Source organism: Aythya fuligula, chromosome 2 (genome assembly GCF_009819795.1).
Source record: "Aythya fuligula isolate bAytFul2 chromosome 2, bAytFul2.pri, whole genome shotgun sequence".
Lineage (NCBI taxonomy): Eukaryota > Metazoa > Chordata > Aves > Anseriformes > Anatidae > Aythya > Aythya fuligula.
Genome location: NC_045560.1, coordinates 48,128,494 through 48,147,676, shown reverse-complemented (window position 1 = coordinate 48,147,676; position 19,183 = coordinate 48,128,494). Strand labels below are relative to the sequence as shown.

At 41.2% G+C, this 19,183-nt stretch overlaps 1 protein-coding gene across 6 annotated transcripts in view; it reads left to right on the top strand.

Moving 5' to 3' along the window:
* Positions 1–19,183, top strand: part of NFATC1 (nuclear factor of activated T cells 1) — a 119,928-nt gene that overhangs the window by 53,218 nt on the left and 47,527 nt on the right. For all 6 annotated transcript variants that reach the window (XM_032181564.1, XM_032181569.1, XM_032181565.1 and 3 more), the window contains exons 7-8: positions 15,144–15,199; positions 16,939–17,071. In XM_032181564.1, the coding sequence (XP_032037455.1) occupies positions 15,144–15,199; positions 16,939–17,071 (189 nt within the window). The remainder of the gene's footprint in view (positions 1–15,143; positions 15,200–16,938; positions 17,072–19,183) is intronic.

The following is a 19,183-nucleotide window of genomic DNA, read 5'->3' as shown; positions in this document are numbered from 1 at the left end:
AGGTCCCCCCTAGGGTCCCCCTTTGGGTCCATCACGCAGGTTTGGGCCAGAGGTGTGTGTGTCACACGCCGTCACTCGCGTGCGCACCCCTGCAGCAGGGTGCAGGCTGCGAGCTCGAGTCAGGCTCTGAAATGAGATAGTTAAGGGCAGTTTTGAGTCTTGTTTTGGAAAGGGTTTCCGTGGCGCTGGCTCACGCCGTGGATTCCTCAGCTGCTGGCTGAACCCCCCCCCCTGAACTTTAAAGCGTCTTGGGCGCTCCTCCAGCTGTGACAGCGCACCCAGTCGGGCCTCCCTGCGAGCAGAGACCCCATCCCAAGTGCCTGCTCAGCTCCCAGGGGACGAGCCGAGTTTCCCAGCGGGGTCCTGACTTGGTGTCGTTTCTCCCTCAAGAAAAAGGAAAGTGACACTGCACAAAGGCAGCATGCAGATAGAGGAAACATCTACATACATGCAACATTTTAAAGAAATTGTGAGAAATGAAGGTTTTATGTAAATGAAGTGTATAGTTGCATACTGGGTGTGTTGACGATGAAGGAAATGATCAAAGGCTTTGCCCATCGCTCTGAAAAACCCAGGTGGTGAACTGCTTGGGTGCACGGGTTCATAGGATGGGCCCATGCAGGAGTGTCTCCTCTACACAAAAGCATCGTCAGAGATCTCCTTGGATGCTTCCCCCTGACCCCAGGCATGAAGTGGGTGGAAACACTGCAGGAGCCAGTCAGTGAAGAACAAACACTATCATTAAGTCACTAGTACCGATCTGATCTGAAGCTGTGCCTGCCTAGTTTTAATGGTATCACAGCAGACTTGGTGCAGTTGCAGGGTGGTACCTGCTGCATGGAAGTACACCGGCAGAGGCTGAGCCTTTAAAGTTGAAAGCATCTTCAGGAACTGCCCAGCCTACATTAGTCTCCCAGCTGCCCAGCTTCTGATTCATAAGGCAATTGTGTCACGAGGAATGGCTCAGAAAGGAATTTTGCTGGTGAATCCCAACTGAGTAATTTCTAGGGCCTGTGTGATGAGTTGTCTGCTACATTGCCTAACACAGCTTGATGCATTTGAAACAAACAAGCATGGTGCATCATTGTCTTAGTGACAGACACCTCCAGCTCAATTTTGGGGCAGAGTTACCCTAATGAGAAATGAAAAAGCATTACCAGCCTTCACTTCTGAAAATGCAAGCAGTGTTTCTTTCCCTTTCAGCTATTCCATATCTATGAAAATAGGTCAGGAGAAGGAACGGCAGCATAGTTCCTCTTTCTTTTAGAAAGCTGGTTATGAACTTTTGTGATTAGCTGGAGACGTTCATTAGTTTTGCCTCTGTTGCTGCTTTTGTTTTTGAATTCGAAATGTTAATCACGTTCCTAGTGGGTAACAGCCAAAAACAGCTATTACAAAGTAAAGGATCACAGGAATAATTGCACTCATAAGGAGAAAATATCCTTTATAGAAAATGTAAGCACTATACTACAGGATCTCATGTCTTCAGTCCTTATTTAGGCAGAGTCCCCAATCTAGGAGGCAAGTCTCTATGAGCTCGTCTAATTCATGCTAGTCTGCATACTTAATTGGTTAATGCAGAGAGCTTGAGAACACTTTTTGTTTGGCTTTTGGTGTGCTTTTTTTTTTTTTTTCCTTCTGTCTGAATAATTTCTTTAAGTCTGCTGAGCACATTGTGGTATGCTGAATGTTTTTCCAAGCATGAGTCCCAAGCTCTCAGTCTTCAGGGCTAGCCCTCAGCTGTTGTAATCTCTGGAGGAATGGCATTATCCTGGCCTCCTTGCGTGGGGAGTCTGTCTTAACAGTGACTCATACAAGAGGGAATCCCTGAAGAATGATCAAATTAATCCTTGAGCTGGGGAGGCAGGACATAGTATTTTCAGCTTAACCCCTTACTGGCTTCTTCTCAGCGAAGAAGTGAAACAGTAAAATATACTTTCAATCAGTGCAACACCATGTCACACAGAGCAAAAACTAGTCAGCTGCAAGGTGAAGGTGTTCTGAAAGGACAGTGAAAGGTGAGCTGTGAAGAACTCCTCTGAAAGGAGAACCCCTCAGTGCTGAGGCAGAGGACACACGTCTGGGCAAGTAACGAGTCTTTTCAGAAGTAGACTAAAATTTGCTCAAGCTTCTTGAAGTACCATAAAGGAATTCTCATGTCTTGAAATGAGTCCTTATTTTACAGGATGATTTTGGTCAATGTTTTACTGCTTGCACATAAGACTGTATTTTCCATTGATGAACAATGGTATAAAACAACCCTCCAAGAAACCTAGTGACAGTGAAGATGCAAATGCTGAATGTATTGTAAGAGATTTGCACTTTTAAATACAGAATCTCCTTAGACTGAAGAGAATCCCACAATTACTTTGTCTCTTGCAAATTACACTAATAATTGTTCTTATCTTCTTTCAGTTTCAGTCTCTGCTTTTCTCTTCCTAATTTTCAAGTGTCTTGTGAGTCTGTGTGTCACAGTTGTTGGGTGCTAGATTTAGGACATCCAATAGAAATCTGTTTGTCATCAGATTAGCACATTCTGAAATACAAAAATACACATCTGTAGCATACTAATAACAAAGACCCTTGATGTCTGTATGCTGGTATTTGCTCTGAGGCAAGGTGTGCATTTTGGCGACAAAAGTGAATGAAACGAATTTTATGTTTGTTAGCTGTGGGCGGAGGTGTTTGGGTAGGAGCACCAAAGTGTTTTCTGCTTAACACACTCACCTGAGAAAGCACAGATCATGATCTGGGATTATTATAAATGACACTGTTTTATTTACCTATCTTTTCAAAGCTTTTAATGTAATTTCTAGGTTCTAGATGTATCAGGCAACATAAGTCTTAAGGGAAGATTAAAAAAAATGCGAAGATGTTTGAAGACTATGTTTTAAGGACTATGTATCTGGCAGTTACCTTTTGTTGTTGTAACAACATCTCTATATATTTTATCTATCTGTTCTCAAATGTATTTTTGAAAAGTAACTTTAGTTATTGAACATAAAGCAGAAAAAAAAATACTGATAGAAATAACCATACTGCTAGCTCCTAGTGTATCAGATTATGTGATCTATAAAACTAAGTGCAGTGGAAAAATCACAGTTTCTCTTTATTTCAGTTCACCAAAAAAAGTGCTTCATGTAATTGACAAATGTAAATTGATTAATGAGACACAAAGCAAGTATCCCAAGCACCAAAGCATAGTGAAATTACAGGTATATCTTCCGGGCACACACCCATGTCCTTCCTTCTAGGACATTATAGTGTTGCCCAAGGTACTTTGGGATTTAGATCTTAGTCTCATACTAAGATCTGAAGGGGTTAACTTACCCAGTTATCCCAAAAGTCGCTCTTTGTTCCTGTAGCTAGAATGATTTTAGCAGTAGAGCTAGCTCAAGTATTTCTGGACTTCGTTGATTTGGCCAAGTCAAGACATACCTAAGAGATCAGGTTAAAATGACTGCAGTCTTCATTATTAGCAAATTGTGATCTGTGGAAATAAATGATTATTTGGTATCCTATTATTAGCTATCATTCAGTTGAGCTTCCACCTGTTAAGTTAGAGCACCACACCCATTTGGGTTTTGTGCTTAGTGGACCAGAGCTCAGTGCAAGAGTTTTAAAGAGGAAAAAGGTAGAAATGTAACACCCCAACTTCACTACATGTTTCAGTTCCTCTAATAACACTGGCTTTGAATTCTGTTTCCGTGTTGTTAATGTTGATGGCCATTTTGTCCTGGTCAAAGCGGGTGCATTTGAAAGTCCTCATGACAAATGTCTCTCCTTGAAGATGCTCATTTTGATGGGTGTTAATAGATTTTACTATTTTTTAATGTTGTATCTCTGAGTAACTCCTGGCTTACGGATTTCAGTGGCTTTGAACATGTTGCTAATTACTCATCCGTCAAATCAACAGAGATTGTAGCACCTCTAACCTAATTGCATAATATCCCAGCTATTGCACCCGAAGCATTTGAAACTCAATTTCAAGAAAGACAGAGAAGTAAACAGCACCTAAACAACATTTCCACCAATGATTTTCTCCTGTTTAGGGGTATTTTCAAAAAGCTAAACAGTTTTTCAGATTTAGTTATTGCTTCAAATTGTTCCTTCTGCTGTCATTTTTATTTTTGTTAAATGGATTTTTCTGTCAAAATTATTAATCTTTCCTGCTGGAACAGGTTTTGCTCTTAAAACATAAAAATGCTGATGTAGCATGGTAATAATTATGCTGGAGTAGATGAGAGATAGCTGGGTGAAATCACCAAATTTTTGGTATATATGCCAAAGGAAATCATTCTTCTCTGTAAGTATTTCAGATAGGAAAACTTGAAGTTTCCCCCCTGTTAGAAGTGGTCAAGTTTGGTCAGCCAAATATTTGCACAAATTAAATGCAATATGGAAAAGAAAAAAGCCAGATGAATTTAAGTGTCAACTCAAGCATTTCACAGGTTTTTTGTTCCTCTGAAATTTCATTGTCTCTGTCAAAGATGGTGATCAATCAGTTGCTGCTTTAAGGTACAAATGTCAGTTTGGAGTCTTGGAGGAGAGTCGAGAAATTCTAGTTCCTGTATATTTTGGGAGCATACGTTATTCTGTTGCATGGTAGATCCTCAACTGCAGTATTTTAAGTTCCAGAGAACTTACAAAAAGTTCTGGAAAATAGTATGTTCCGAAACACTCGAGTGGCATGTGGATGGAACGGATGTGTTGGGGAAGCATGTGGACTTTTTGGTTTGACTCAGCTGTACTTTGGAACTCAGGGCTTAGAGTCTGTTTTGACGTGATGTGATGTGATGGGGAGACGGGTGACCTGAGTCTTGGCAGAACTCCATTTGGTAAAAGATCTTACATTCTCAGAGATCTTTCCATTGCTCTTTCCATTGCCAGTAGCAGTCACAGTTTGGGGGGCAACTGGCCAAAAGGGGTCAAGTTTCACACTGGTAATCATACTGTAGCTCACATAATAAATAAGCAAGTGGCAAAACTCCCTTTCCCCTTTAGTCAGATGGACAGATACTACATAATTTTGTCTTTATCTGTCTGTTTTTCCAAGTTCAGGACACATGTTCCAGTTGGCAGTGAGCAGTTATGCACTGACTCATGTGCAGTGAGGTTAAAAATTCTGGAAACTAGATAAACTGGAAACTTCAAAGACATACGAGTTGGGAGCACAGAGTTCATGTGAAGGTCATTTGAACCTATTTCCTAGAGATGTATTGATAGCTGAAAGGGTTTCTGGCCATTGCCCAGAAATAGATAGCCTTGGGTGAATAGTATCATCAAAAGGCAGAGTCACTTGATGGTGGAACCCTTTCACGCGCACGCAGAAGCAATGATGTAGCTTGTAGGAAATGTTAGCACGTTTCAGTTTTTCCTGGCTGTTTAGTCGAAGGAATGGCGAAGACAGAGTGGGACTGCAGCCATACGCATGAGATGGTATCAGCGGCAGCAAGCCTCATCCTGGGTGTTGTTCTCATAGTTAGGGACAAGATCAGTCAATCACAAATACTTACCGTGGACAACAGAGAAATAAGGAATAAGCATAAGGTCTCTAGGTAAAAGTAATTTGTCTGAGCAATCCTGTGAATTTTCAATTATTACAGAACCTACAGCTGCTTGAAGTTTATTCTTTCATGTGTTTGCCAAACTAAGTGGCTTCAAGCAGCTGCATCTGTGCAATCAAAGCTGTCTCTGAACATTTATAACTGCCACAAGATTTCAGATAGTTGTTACAGTTCCAGTAGGACCCTCTGTCCAAACACACAGGAATTCACAACCCTTACCCAGAAAGCTCAGAGTCTGTCTAAAGATAATAGAGGAAAGGAGTGTGGCTGGGGTGTTAAACTTGGCTGGCTGCCAGGCACCCACCGTGCTGCTCTCTCACTCCTCCTACTCCTCAAGAGGACAGGGGGACAAAAGAAGATGTTGAAGTTTGTGGGTCAGGATAAAAACAGGGATGTCACTAACCAGTTACTACCAAAACAGACCCACAGAATTAATTTCATTTAATTTATTGACAATTAAAAATAGAATAGGATAGTAAGAAACAAAGACAGAACTGAATAACACCTTCCCCCATCTTCCCTTTCTGAGCAGCACAGGGGATGGGGAATGGAGTTGCTGTCAGGCCATAACACTTCATCTCTGCTGCTCCTTCCTCCTCGCACTTTTTCTTTACTTCAGCATGGATTAACTCCCACAGGATACAGTCCTTCACAAACTGCTGCAGCATGGGTCCTTCCCATGTACTGCAGATCTTCAAGATCTGTTCCAGAATGGGTCCTTTCTACAGGGTACAGTCTTGAAAGAAAAGGCTGCTCCAGCAAAGGCTGCAGCTCTTGCCAGGATGCTTTTCCTGCATTGGCTATCTATGGGCTTGCAGGGCAAATCCACAGGAGAATTGGACAATTTGCTTTACCATAATCTCCTCCACGGACTGCAAAGAAATCTCTACTCTGGCACGTGGATCACCTCTTCCCCTTCCTTATTCTCTGGACCTGGTGTCTTCAGGGTTGTTTCTCTCAAATTTTTCTCGCTCCTTTTTCTCAAAGGTACTGTGCAGTGTTCTTTATCCGTTCTTCAGCTTCTTTCTTTCATCGAGGCACCAGCAGTGTTGCTGACTGGCTCGACTTTGGCCAGCAATGTCTGTTGCAGAGCCAGCTTGCACTGGCTGTGTCACATGGGACAGCCCCTGGCCATTTCCAACAGAGGCCACCGCTGCATTGCTCCACTGCCAACACCTTGCCTTAGAAACCCCAATACAAGGTGATACCTACAAAGTGCCTAGTTTTTGTAGAGATTTTCTACAACTTTTTCTAAAGCAGAATTTATTCTGTCCTGTTCCTTCCCTGACTGGTCATCAAAAGTTGTTTCAAGTCTCATGTGGGCATCACAGGAAGAACAGGGAAGAGACGTGAAGGAAGAGTAGCATGTCCCTTTTTGGTCTATTGAAGGAGTAATATTACACCTTCAAGAGCAATGTGGAAGACAGTACAATGACATTTAAGAGAGAAATAGAGATAAGACATTTGCAAGATGTGCCTTGTTGCAAGGAAGCTGATGTCAAGGCAGATAATCAGGGATTATTATGTACATTAAACCACAGAATCATAGAATGGTTTGGGTTGGAAGGGACCCTAAAGATCATCTAGTTCCAACTCTTCTTCTATGGGCAGGGACACATTCCACTAGATCACACTGCCCAAAGTCCCATCCATCATGGCCTTGAACACTTCCAGGGATGGGGCATTCACAGCTTTCCTTGAACACTTCCAGGGATGGGGCATTCACAGCTTCCCTGGGCTACCCATGACAGCGCCTCACCACCCTCAGATGAATATTGTCTTCCTTATATCTAATCTAAATCTACCCTCTTCGTTTAAAGCCATTACCCCTTGTCCTATCACTACATTCCCTGACAAGGAGTCCCTCCATATCTCTCCTGTAGGTCCTCTTTAAGTACTGGAAGGTTGCTGTAAGGTCTCCCCAGAGCCTTCTCTTTTCCAGGCTAACCAGCCCCAGCTCTCATACATTCATCACACAATCTTCACAAACTTCAGTTACATTAACAAGAAAATTGCCCACACCAAAATCAGCATAACATCATTGCAACACCAACAACAGTGGACAATTTACACACATTCCACCCCTTATCCCTTCACCACATTACAGCAACACAAATTCTCCACAATTACTACACTCTCTGACCTCTAAGATTGAGCCTGACTGTTTTGGACAAGAAAAACCAAAGAAGGGGGACAATGAGATGGAAAAATCAAAATGCTGATCAAAAGTTTACTTTTTGGACTCTGCTAGAAAGTCACAATGAGTTGCCATAATGAGGTGTCTCTGGAAGCTGAGAAGTTGTAGCCACATAGATGAAGTGTAGAGTTTGTGTCTTAAAAATAATCAAGAGGGAAGAATTGAAAATGTTTGGATCAAACTTGTATTTAAAATAAGCAAGTAGTGGTGGAAGGTAACTTCAACTGTTACATGCCTGAGAGCAGTGGTACAGGTGGTGGTATTGGCATCAAACACAGAATTGGAAGAGAATTGTTGGAAGGAAAATTTGGAATTTGGTTTAAACTGACTTAGAGGTTTTGTTACTCCAACAGTCTCTGAGAAAATACAAGACAGCAGATTGAAGATTTTCAGAGCAGAATTGGTTTACTTGGTTCTGGCTGCTAGGACCCAAGTCAGCCTATTAGAGGTTCCCAGAGGAAAGCAAAGCTGTGAAGACAAGAAAATCACAGAAATATAGCTGAAGACGGAATTAAGTATTGTCATGACTGCTGATGGGTGGCTGTGCTGGTTTGCTCAGTTCACCCTGCATGCTCTAGGGAGATTTTTCAGGGCTATCAAGATGCAGTTTTACTGGTAAGTTGAGTGTCTTAGACCTGGAATTACTGAGAATTGTTAAATAAAATTCTCAGACCAAGGGTAATTTGAATAGGGGGAGGTGCCAAAGAACACAAATTGCATAAGTAGTTCCATTCTGATGAAAATAGGATCTGGCAGGTCCTTCCAGATGGTTTGGGTTCAAAATGAGCCCTGATCAGTTAGTTTTCAGCACAGCGCCTTCTTTAAGTACCTGGACTAAAATTACAGTTGATTTCAAAGCACTTGAACTCAGAATAATTAGGTCTATTAGACACACTGTGTTAAAAGCAGCAAAAAGCTTGCAATTTAGGGAATGTGAGTCCCTCAGCTTTTGGCTTACCCAGCTGAGCAACCAGAGGGGAAGTTCATGTCTGGCACAGATGCCAATGTAATGCAAGATACAGTTTGTGCTGCATTTTTATCACCTGGTTGCTGCATGACGTTTTTATTTTTAAGGTAGAAAAGAGACAAAAAGTAACTTCAAAGTATTGTATGCATGACAGACGTAAATATGTATACATAATATTCATACATAATTTCAAGATTGCAAAAATGTATAGCTGAAGGAATATGCACAAAATCCATATGCTGCAAAGGTGCTTAGGAGGAGACACAAACAAATGCAGCAGCTTTGATGTGGAAATGCAATTAAACCAGTTACTCATGAACCCTGCTTCACGTGGACTGATGCATGCCAGGGTCAGGGAACAAAACTACGGCGGGAAGTGTCTGTAGAGGTACAGTGGGCTGAGAGGAGAGCAGAGGTTATCTGGGATCTTCCTGGCAAGGAAGAGGAAATAAAGTAGGTGGAAAGCAGAGTCGTCCTGTGGTCTTGTAGTCCTGTAGCAAAAGAAGTGCAAGAGCAAAGGAGAGGTGAGGGGTGCCTGGAGAGGCAGATGAGGCCGAGATGGCGGGCAGCAGGCAGCTGATGGCACCAGCAGGGTAGGAGGTGGAGCGGCTCAGCAGCTGGCTCGAGGCAAGCACAACCCAAGGCCTTTTCCTCCTTGCAAAGGCCTAAAAGACAATAGATCTCAGGATACTGAAGTGCCACAGGGGTGGTCAAGAGGAAGGTCCTGGCTACTTACATTGCAGGTCTTTATTCTCTGTAGCATCCACATTTCTGTCTGTATTCTTGCTCTCTTTCTGTCCCATCTTTACCTCACATCCCACAGTAGACTGCTTGGCTGCTGTCAGTTCATCCTTATAACCTGTCCCTTGTAAATGTCTTTTGAAACATACACTGGTGTGTAAACACAGGGATTGACTCCACCCACAGAATATTGGGCTTGCTGGTGTTTAGCTGGGGAAGTGTTCTTCACAGCAAGACACCTTCACTACATACAGACCAGCCTAGAAAAGTGACATGGCTCCTGATGTTATGCTCAGGTCTAGAAGGATGTCACCTCTAAAGTGAAACCTGGCACTAATAGGCTGGTGCCTGTGTGTTTCAGCTGGCAGGTGAGACAGCATCAGGGGGTTGTGCCCAGGACTGGGGCGAGGGAGTGCTCTTCTCCAAGCCAGCAGAGCTGTCTCTTTGCCTCTAATTCTCAGCCCAAGCACAGACCTGGCCTGTGCATGGAAGCTGATAGCATCTCTGCACAAAGCCGAATGACTCTATGTCTGAATGACAGGACTTTTAATGGATATTCATCCTCTTCTCTTGCTGGAAGCCCGTCCTTTCCTTCTGGACATACACACAGATCAGTCATCTCAGTGCCAGAATGTACTTCCCAGGGAAAAAGGGGTTAGTGCGCAAATTAAAAACTTTTGAATCCTTAAGTCCTAAAGGAGCTGAATATGCATTAGCATAGTTGAATAGGAAGGTAGACAACCTTTGCAGAGCACCTCAAAATTAAACGGCATAATCATTCTGCATAGCACCTGTGCCCTACCTGCTGTGGACATGTTAAAGAAATGTGGGATGTAATATAGGCACTATTGCTCAGGGATATCTCACAACACATTAATCAAGTAGTGGTTTCCTTTAGAGGGTTAGCATTAGTGTCACTGGCTAACTTGGCAATATATGAATGTAAATACAGATTTACAGCCCAGCCAGTGCAGTTTGTTGAGCCCCAGTCTGGAAGAATATAAAATGCACACTTTGTATAGGCAGTGAAATCCTAGATAATGTCTATTATTCTTGTATCTCAAGTGAACAAAGGGCTGCCACAGAATATAGACTGTTTTAACCTGTTGTAGTAAAGATCACTTAAATATATCTGAACTCTCCTATTATGTCTATTTCACGGAGGCAGGATTTAAGTGGTTGCCAGATGCACAAGTTACACCTTCACTAGTTTCCAGGCTTAGGGTTTCTTGTTATTGTTGTTTTGTATATGGTTTTCCCTTTCTGTCATCCATCAGCCTGTAATTAAAGTTACACTGTTGGTTTGACTGTTGTAAGCCTACAGACCTATGGCATTATGCTTACAGTCCTCTGGAGTGCACAAAGTGAATCCAGTTCTGCAAACCCTCTTGAATCTTTCCTGCCGGACAATGAGAAGCAGAAGACAGGAGAAAAATTCTTAGGAAAGACTTTACAGCTCTTTGACTGGGTTGCTCTTCTGTGAAGAAAATACATATGTTGTGGTCTGCTAGGTTTTATGTGTGAATAGCTGATGCTGCTAGATTTACACAACTACTTTTTTAGTGCTGCTTCTGTGTTAAAACAGGCCTCTACAGTGCCTTTTTATGTGGAAATCTTTTAGCTGGGTGTGGTGGGGAAGCCGTTCAGTGACTCATACTGCAGGGAATTCCCTAATGAATTAGAGTATTTTTACTTCTGGACTTGTGCGCAGTTTCCTTTAACGCTGGAGTGAGTGGTTGATAAGGACAGACTTTAAAGACCCATTCACTGTTAAACTGCTCCATCTTAAAATTGCATGTTTATATTTTGCAGAGCTGAAAATCCACCCCAAGCAACATGGTATTTTCATTCACGGTATTCGTGGTATTTTCATCATTAATAAACCCAGGTGCTCTGGGTCTGAAAAAAAGCTGAAGCAGACCATGATGAAATGCACCCAAAACAGTGAATGCTATAAATATCAGCACAGAGCAGTGATCAGTCTTTAAATGTCAGACTTCCTGACAAAAAACATCGTCTTCAGCTGATGACAGTGTTGATGGGCACTTACCAGTGAAACACAGCACCATGCTGAGCCCAGGTCAGCTGGGCACAGTTAGAGAGCTCTTGTCAAACAGGGGGTTTCTCATGCCCATGACACTGCTGTGCTCCTTATGCTGCCGCTGTGGAAGAAGAGGGATTCAGAGCTCCTTGAAGCCCATGGCAGGAGTCCCTGTTGAAGTCTTGGCTTTGTCAAGTCAAGTGCTTTTGGCATCACAGGAGTCGGGCTCTCAGCTGGTGACTCTGTAAGGTTTTTTCCCTGCGGTTCTGTGTGCAGCTGCTTTGTTTTTCATTACCTTTTGTGAAAAAAGAAAAAAAGAAACAAAATGCAACACAACAATATAATACTTTGACACAAATTTTTAGCTATATGAAGGGATGTCTTTCTGTTCAAAACATTGCAGTATAAATCTTAAAACACCAAAACAAAGCCAGACATTTGGTTTGGAGAAGGCTCTTCTTATTACTTGGTAAAAGTAAATAACAAAATGAAAAGGAATGAAATAAGACCTCTGGAAAAGCCTTTTTCTTCCTTCTCTATTTTCCTCCCTGCCTCCTTCCTTTTCTGCCTTCTACCCCCCTTCCTCGTATAACAACTGCCCATTTGGGTACGGTAATTCCAGAGAGTAAACTTTAACGGGAATGCCTGAAATGTGTCTGCTTCAGCTTTGTGTTATGTCTGTAATTTGAATTATTTGCATTTTGGAAAGGTATAAATTGCTCTGGTGTACTTTGGTTGGCTGGAGGCCAGGAGGGAGTTGCCTTGGGCTCTGAACCAGGCTGCTGCAGATGTGGCAGGCATACAATGGAAACTTTTGTGGTTGAGCAGTCCTCGCTCCTCGAGCACACTCTGACAGGAGATGGTATCCCGCTTGCTTCTGAGGGTCCTCAGCATATGTGGCACTGGGGCAAAACAGTTTTCTCTGGTGTAGACAGATTTTCATGAGGCTTTGAGCCCCCACAAACCATTCCAGAGCCATTATTCCTTTCTCTTTTTTAAAAAAAATTTCAGCTGAACTGTATAAACCTGCAAAACATGTTTACTGTAAGAGGTTGACGTAGTGGTCTAAGGTTTCCCTCCTGGAGCTGGTCCCAGTCCGTGGGCGTTGAGATTTCCCTCTTGGTTCGCTAGACGTAATATGAGGAATTGTCTTTTTTTTTTTTTTTTTTGTCTCTGCTTCATAACAACTTTTCCTCCTTGTGTTTTTGTTAAATGAAATGTCACTAGCTGTTAATGAGTTGTCTATTCCCTACTTCTTTCCTCTCTTCCCTTTCCCCTCAGTTGCTGAGCAGCCATGGTCTGGACAGTCTCAAGAGAATTTCTTGGAGTAAAGTCCGTATTGTTCTGATTAGCTTCCAGAGACAAACTGTGGCTCTGGATATTTATTTTCCTAATAGTTTAGATTACAACATTTAAAATATTTCTGAACAAACTCTCTTTGTCATCATAAAAATTTCAAAAGTGCATAAAGGCACTATGTGAAGTAATTGAAGTATTAGCCATAGATTGAGTCATTTTGAATTTTATTGAGGTATCGACAAGAAATACAAAACAGAAACCTGAATCAGATCATTCACCTCACAAAGCAGAAATTAAACACACACACACAAACACAAAAAAAAAAAAAAAAAAAAAAGAATTTCTGGTAATCCATTTACAAAAGCAGATTGAACATGTTAACTACTAGTCTGCATGTCTTTAGATTTTAGAGAAAAAAAACCAAACAAACACCAAAAACCTTTACAAAGCAGAAGTTTCTACACTTTGCAAAATGTGTGATAGTGTTGTGTCACCTTTACAGCTGACTGAATTAACTGCGATGGAAGAGAGGAGGAGGTAGCTACAAGGGCTCTGTAGGAAAGGGATGGAAGATAGAGGTGGCTACTTCCAGACAACAGATATGACCTGACTTGTAGAATCTTGTCAGCTTTTTTTTTTTTTTTTTTTTTACTGACAGCTTGGGGGAAGCATCTTTTAGATAAATTGTGAAGTGATCACTCATCCTCCAGAAGTCTGTTTCAGTGCTGGCACTCCTAAAAGGCTTAGGAGATCTGAACGTGAACTGGCTGATCCTTCTCTTTCCCCACCCGAATGTGGCAGTGCCGATTAAAGGGATTGTTTTTCCAGTGTCACAATTTAAAAAGTAGGAAGAAACTAAGGGTAGATCTGCTAATTGTTTCCTACATAAAGACCAGCCAAATCTGCCATGCTATTTGTGTTACAGCTTTCACATTGCACTTTTTTCCATATGTTAAAAAGAAATGGTTTTGAACATTTAAGCAATTGCCAGTGCTAGTTCCTGAACAACATTCCTTTCACAGTAGGACAGCTGTACACAAAAATATTATTTACAGCCATTTGTAATAAATCAGACAGTTCTAAATGCGTCACCTCCATCCTGTCCATGAAAGTGAAGAGAGAAGAAAAAGTGCATTCACTTTTTTACCTTGCTGAGAGCTGTTTTTCTAAGGCAGGCCCAAGTCTATGTGATGAAGTTCAAAATAACTAATATTTGCATTTGTATGTCCCAATGCTGCAATAAATATACAAAAGAGGTGACATAAAGTCGAATTTCCCCATTCATTCCAGGGACATCTGACAGTGGTGGGACTCCTTAAGCTGCAAGTGTGTGTCCCTGTTGCTGAACTTAGACAGCAATCTGCTTGTGGCCTTTCATATATGTTTGTGTTTTTCTAGGCCTGCAGAATGGAAACCCTACATTTTGTATTTTTTTTTCTAATTTCTCTGCAGTTGTACTTTGAAGCCACAAGGAAGTTAAAAAAACAACTGTTATTGACCAGTTACTTCTGTGTCAGTGAGACACAGAAAAAGTGACCAGACAAAACCAATTTATTCCAAAAGACAAGTCCTCAGAAAACAAAACAAAACAAAACAAAACAACAACAACAACAACAACAAAAACCTGATAGTTGTGGCTTAAATCCCTTTTTATTTGAAAATAGGAATACAGTGAATTGGGACGACCCAACACACTACTAGAAGCAGCTCCAGAAAATTGTTGGTTGGACCACTGTAGCTGATCTAAAACAATTTTGAAATGGAGTCGTGATTCACAGAAGCTACATATCCCAGCATATTGTCTTGCCTTTTGATCCAAGCAGCAGAAATATGAAAAGCCAGACTAGGAGTATATTAAAAGGAAACACTGCATGGCTGAGGAGCTTCCTTAATACTACTTTTTTGTTTTGCTTTGTTTAATATTAATGTTGAGCATGACTGACTGCATAGGTAGAGATCAAAGGGACTTATAGGTAGCAGTTTTTTTGTCTGAACATTTGGAAAACTAATGTGTAGAACACTTGTATGTTCTGTTTAAATTAGTGGCAGAATAAAATACCAGTGGCATTCCTCCATCCCAGTATATTGTACTCTGGACTGTGGTTCTCCCCTGAAAGAATGTTAAATGGGCTTCTGTAGCAGGTTACCCAGCTGGCTTGCTGGTTGGGCAAAGCTTTGGCAATGGGTTTTGAGAGCTGTTTTTCATATATGCAATGCTTCTTCCATTAAAGAGATTTTTATTATTAATATTTTTTTTCAAAAGTCACTCTTTTGTAGGCTTGGGAGAGGAAAAAAGGTCAGAACTAGATATCTTTTTCTTTTGTCTTTTAGATGGTCACCATGTGTGGGAAATGGAAGCCAAAACTGACAAAGAAATGTGCAAGCCTGTAAGTCTGCCTTAAATATTTTAACATCAAGATGAAAAATATATACTGCCTTCTCTAGCACTATTACTAAAGAGGGATTTCCAAGCCTTTGGCACTGCGTCTCCCCACTGAAACAGAACAAGTACTTAGGCCTCCCCTCCTGGAAATCTTTCTTTAATGGGAGCATGGGGTAAAAAGCCTTCGTTGGAATCTATCCCGAAAGTAGAAGAGACCATTTGGAAAATATTTTTTCATTGTCCAGGATGGGCCAGCCCTGTCTGCTCATCTTCTGTCTTGCTGGGTTGTTTCTTGCCTCTGCTCCCAAAACAATTTCTGAGCATTTTCCCTGGCTTTCGTGTACCTTCAGCAGAGGAAATGTGAGTCCTCTCTCAGGAGATCAAACCCAGTGCTGAAGAACTGTGGCTTACTCAACTATGACTGTAAGTGGGAAATACGGCAACTATTTAACTTCTGTAGCGATAAGCAATGGTCTGCTATCTGTGAACCTGCTGGAGACATGCAGACAACCAATTTCAAGACCTCAGCTGAAAACAAGCCAAATGTTAAGGTTAACATTTCCCTTTATTCTTTTAGACTGCCAAGGGAAGTTCTGATGGTCACAGCAGATTTCACTGTGCATTTATGGAAGCTGATGCCCTAGCAGCCAAGTCTTTCCTTAGCCCCATGCCAGAGCATTTGTTATCTGACTGTGGAACACCATTTGCACGATCTCCAGAGCTCCAACCTGTAGAACTAGATATTCTTGCAAGATCTCCCATCCACAGAAATTAGCATGCTTAAAGCTTCCTTAGTTGTTATGCTAATAAATAACTAAAGAAATAAATTTTGGAAAGTGGAGATACTTGAATAATCATATTCCAGTCCTAATTCTCCTTTCAAAGGAAGTTATATTAGGGCAGCATGTACTGGGGACAACCTGCCAGCTGAGTGGTTGTACTTTCTACTGCAAAGTTATTGGCCACAGTTTGATTATAGCTCCAGGTTCTTGTCAGAGGCAGAAGGGAGAAAGCATTATCTATACACAATACTGTACATGCTGTCCAAAGTGAATAGCTGAAGACTAATGAATCTGTAAAGACCTGAGCCGTGCTAAAATCTCATTTTCCCAGTTAGGGAATCTTTTCCTCCAGGTCCTGTTTTGTTCCACTGGTTTTGAGCTGCTTAGTCTCACGTGTGAGTCTCTTCACAGCTCTGCTCCAGAAGTGTGCCACTTGTTGGCTGTTTAGACAGATGTCCCAGGTGACCTCCTCCGTGCTATTCTGTATACAGCAACCTAACAGAACCTAGTCAGTCTGCGCCTTATCCACATTGATGTCTCTCCACTGAAACAAGCTTGACAGCCTTGGATAAGGAGGCAGAGGAGAGCCTCAGGACTTTATGAAAACTGTCATGCTGTTAAATATGCTCCCTTCTACTTGGCTCTGCAGTGCCCATCTCCAAAGCCCTTCTCAGCCTCTCACCCCCATGTATAAAGCACGAGTACCCATCCTGCTCACCAGTGTGCCATGCCTGTGCTGAAATGGCTTAAAGCTGGAAGGAGTTGTAGGGATTGCCTGACACACAGTACACTGCAGGCTGCAGGAGACAACCCCTGCTAATGAAATCCAACAGTTCCATGTAGAGAGTACATTCTTCCCTAGGAGATGAGTCTTCTCCTTCCCAGGGTTAACATATAAATATGTTTGTACACTCTTCTGCCCCAGTCATGCCCTGACCTTCTGATTTGTTTGTTTTTGCAGAATTCGTTGGTGGTTGAGATACCACCTTTCCGCAATCAGAGAATTACCAGCCCTGTTCAGGTCAACTTCTATGTCTGCAACGGAAAGAGAAAGAGAAGCCAGTACCAGCTTTTCACCTATCTCCCAGCTAATGGTAACAAAATATGTTTCTTATCTCTGCTAGTAAAAATGAGAGATAATGATGGCAGCTTAGACAGATATATGGCACTGATAATTCTTTAGTAACCTGAGTAACTCGCAGGCATGCCCGGTGCTGTAAAATGAGAGTGAGAAAGAAACCACAAGGGTTGCCTTTCTCTCTGCTGCCCACACAAGAGGCCTTCTCTGCAAATTATTTTATTTTGTATTGGTGGCAGAGACCTGTTAGAACAAGGGCTTCTTTTTGCTTTGGGGAGTTGACTTGCTCCTGCACAAACTGACGTGTACTCACAAATTGTGAACCTGCTTAAATCCCTGCTAGTGTGCTGTCAACCCTCAGTGTGACTTTTTGGCCCCAGAGGGTACGTTGGATTTGAATACTACTTCTGAATTCTCACCACAACATTGTAGCGTGCTAAGCTCTGCTAGGGGTGGTGTGGGGATTCCGCTTCCAGTCATCCTTCACCTTGCTGTGTCTCCCAGGGTAGAAACAGTGCTCCACATTGGTCCTACTCTTGGGCTGTAATTAAAATTCTGATGCGTATGAAGATCAGAGTATTTAAAAATATTTAGAATTTATAAATGTTTATTTAGAAATGTTTTAAAACAAGTGTGCCAATTTATTTTTGGAAGTGTATATTGGTAACTACAAAGTGACAATAAAATATTTATGCTAGCTGAATTCCAAGCAAGCTTGTATGGAGATCCTAGTATTAAGCAAATTTAGATTATTTCTTTTAATCTGAAATAGCTCTTTTGTTAGGAACACTTTTTTTGGGGAAAAAGGAGGGTTTATTTTGTTTTTGATGTTTTGGAAGTAAGAGGAATTAAAAAAAGAAAAAAAAAAAAAGAAAAAAAAAAAGATTAGGTTCATGCTTTTTGTAGACTTTACAAGTGAAAACTGTCCTTCCGAGGGTGGTACCCACAAAGCAGTCTTTGGGTCATGCCACATGACTTGAAGAGCCCTGCCACCTTTTTGCAGGTGAAATCCCATAAAATACAAGTTTGGAATTTCACCTTGTTAGCTTTCATGCACTACAGACTTGTATCAGGACCTTAATTTAAAATAAAAGTACAAGAAACCTGACATGGGCAACAGAATACTTACTGCGTATGTGCTGAGTAGTTATGCCTCACTGAATCAGCATACTTATGCAAACTTGATCCCCAGTGGATATGTCTGTGTATATTTAAAGACTGCTCGTTTCTTAAATTGAAAAGAGTTGTTATTCTCTTACACAACTCTTTTCAACAACAGAAATATGTTTTAAAGGTCAAAAGGTATTGCCATGCCACCCAAGTATAATCCCATCATAAGTATTTCAAATATACCTCTATTGAAAATTGCTGTTTATTAAGCAGCATCTTTCCTCTCCAGCATTTACATACACCTTTTTTTTTTTTTTTTAACATTATTCCAAACCATGGGAATAATACTCACTATTGCTAAGTCAGTTTATGATATCACCATTTTGAGGTTGAAACATGTAATGTTTCAACTGATGGGAAACAATGGGGATAGCTACCTAGTGACAGGCAATAGAGAAACAGCCTAGACATTATTGTGCAAAGACATCTTTAATTATGGTAATTGTTGAAAACAGTGGGAATCATGTTTAGTCTGCTGTACTGATTTGAATTCCTGTGAAATCTTTTTGTTTCAGTGTAGGGGAACCTGAAAGAACAAGTGTAAAACCAGAGTAGGGGAAATGGAAGCTGATATTGAATAGTAAATATGCCTCCCCCTGTTCCTGTTTTGTTCTCCACTCAGATTTTCTTTTTATATGTGAATATGTACATGTAGGTAACTAAAAAAAAAAGTTATTTTCAAACTTACAACAGTGGTAAGCATGAATATGTTACTGTAATTATCAGGATTAATGATATAATGATGATTATCTATTTATTATGGCTGTGTTGCAACTGAAAGGTTTTGCCCTATGTTGCTGGTTGTTTCCTTTGTACCTTTTAAAGATAGCTATCATCAGCTTGACTGCATATTCAGGAATCAGTCAGAACGACTCAATCAGTCTTTTAAGCCACTGTGTTTCTAGGAGTCCATTTTAGGATGTTGTACTTCATTTGATTTCAGTCACAATGTTCTTGT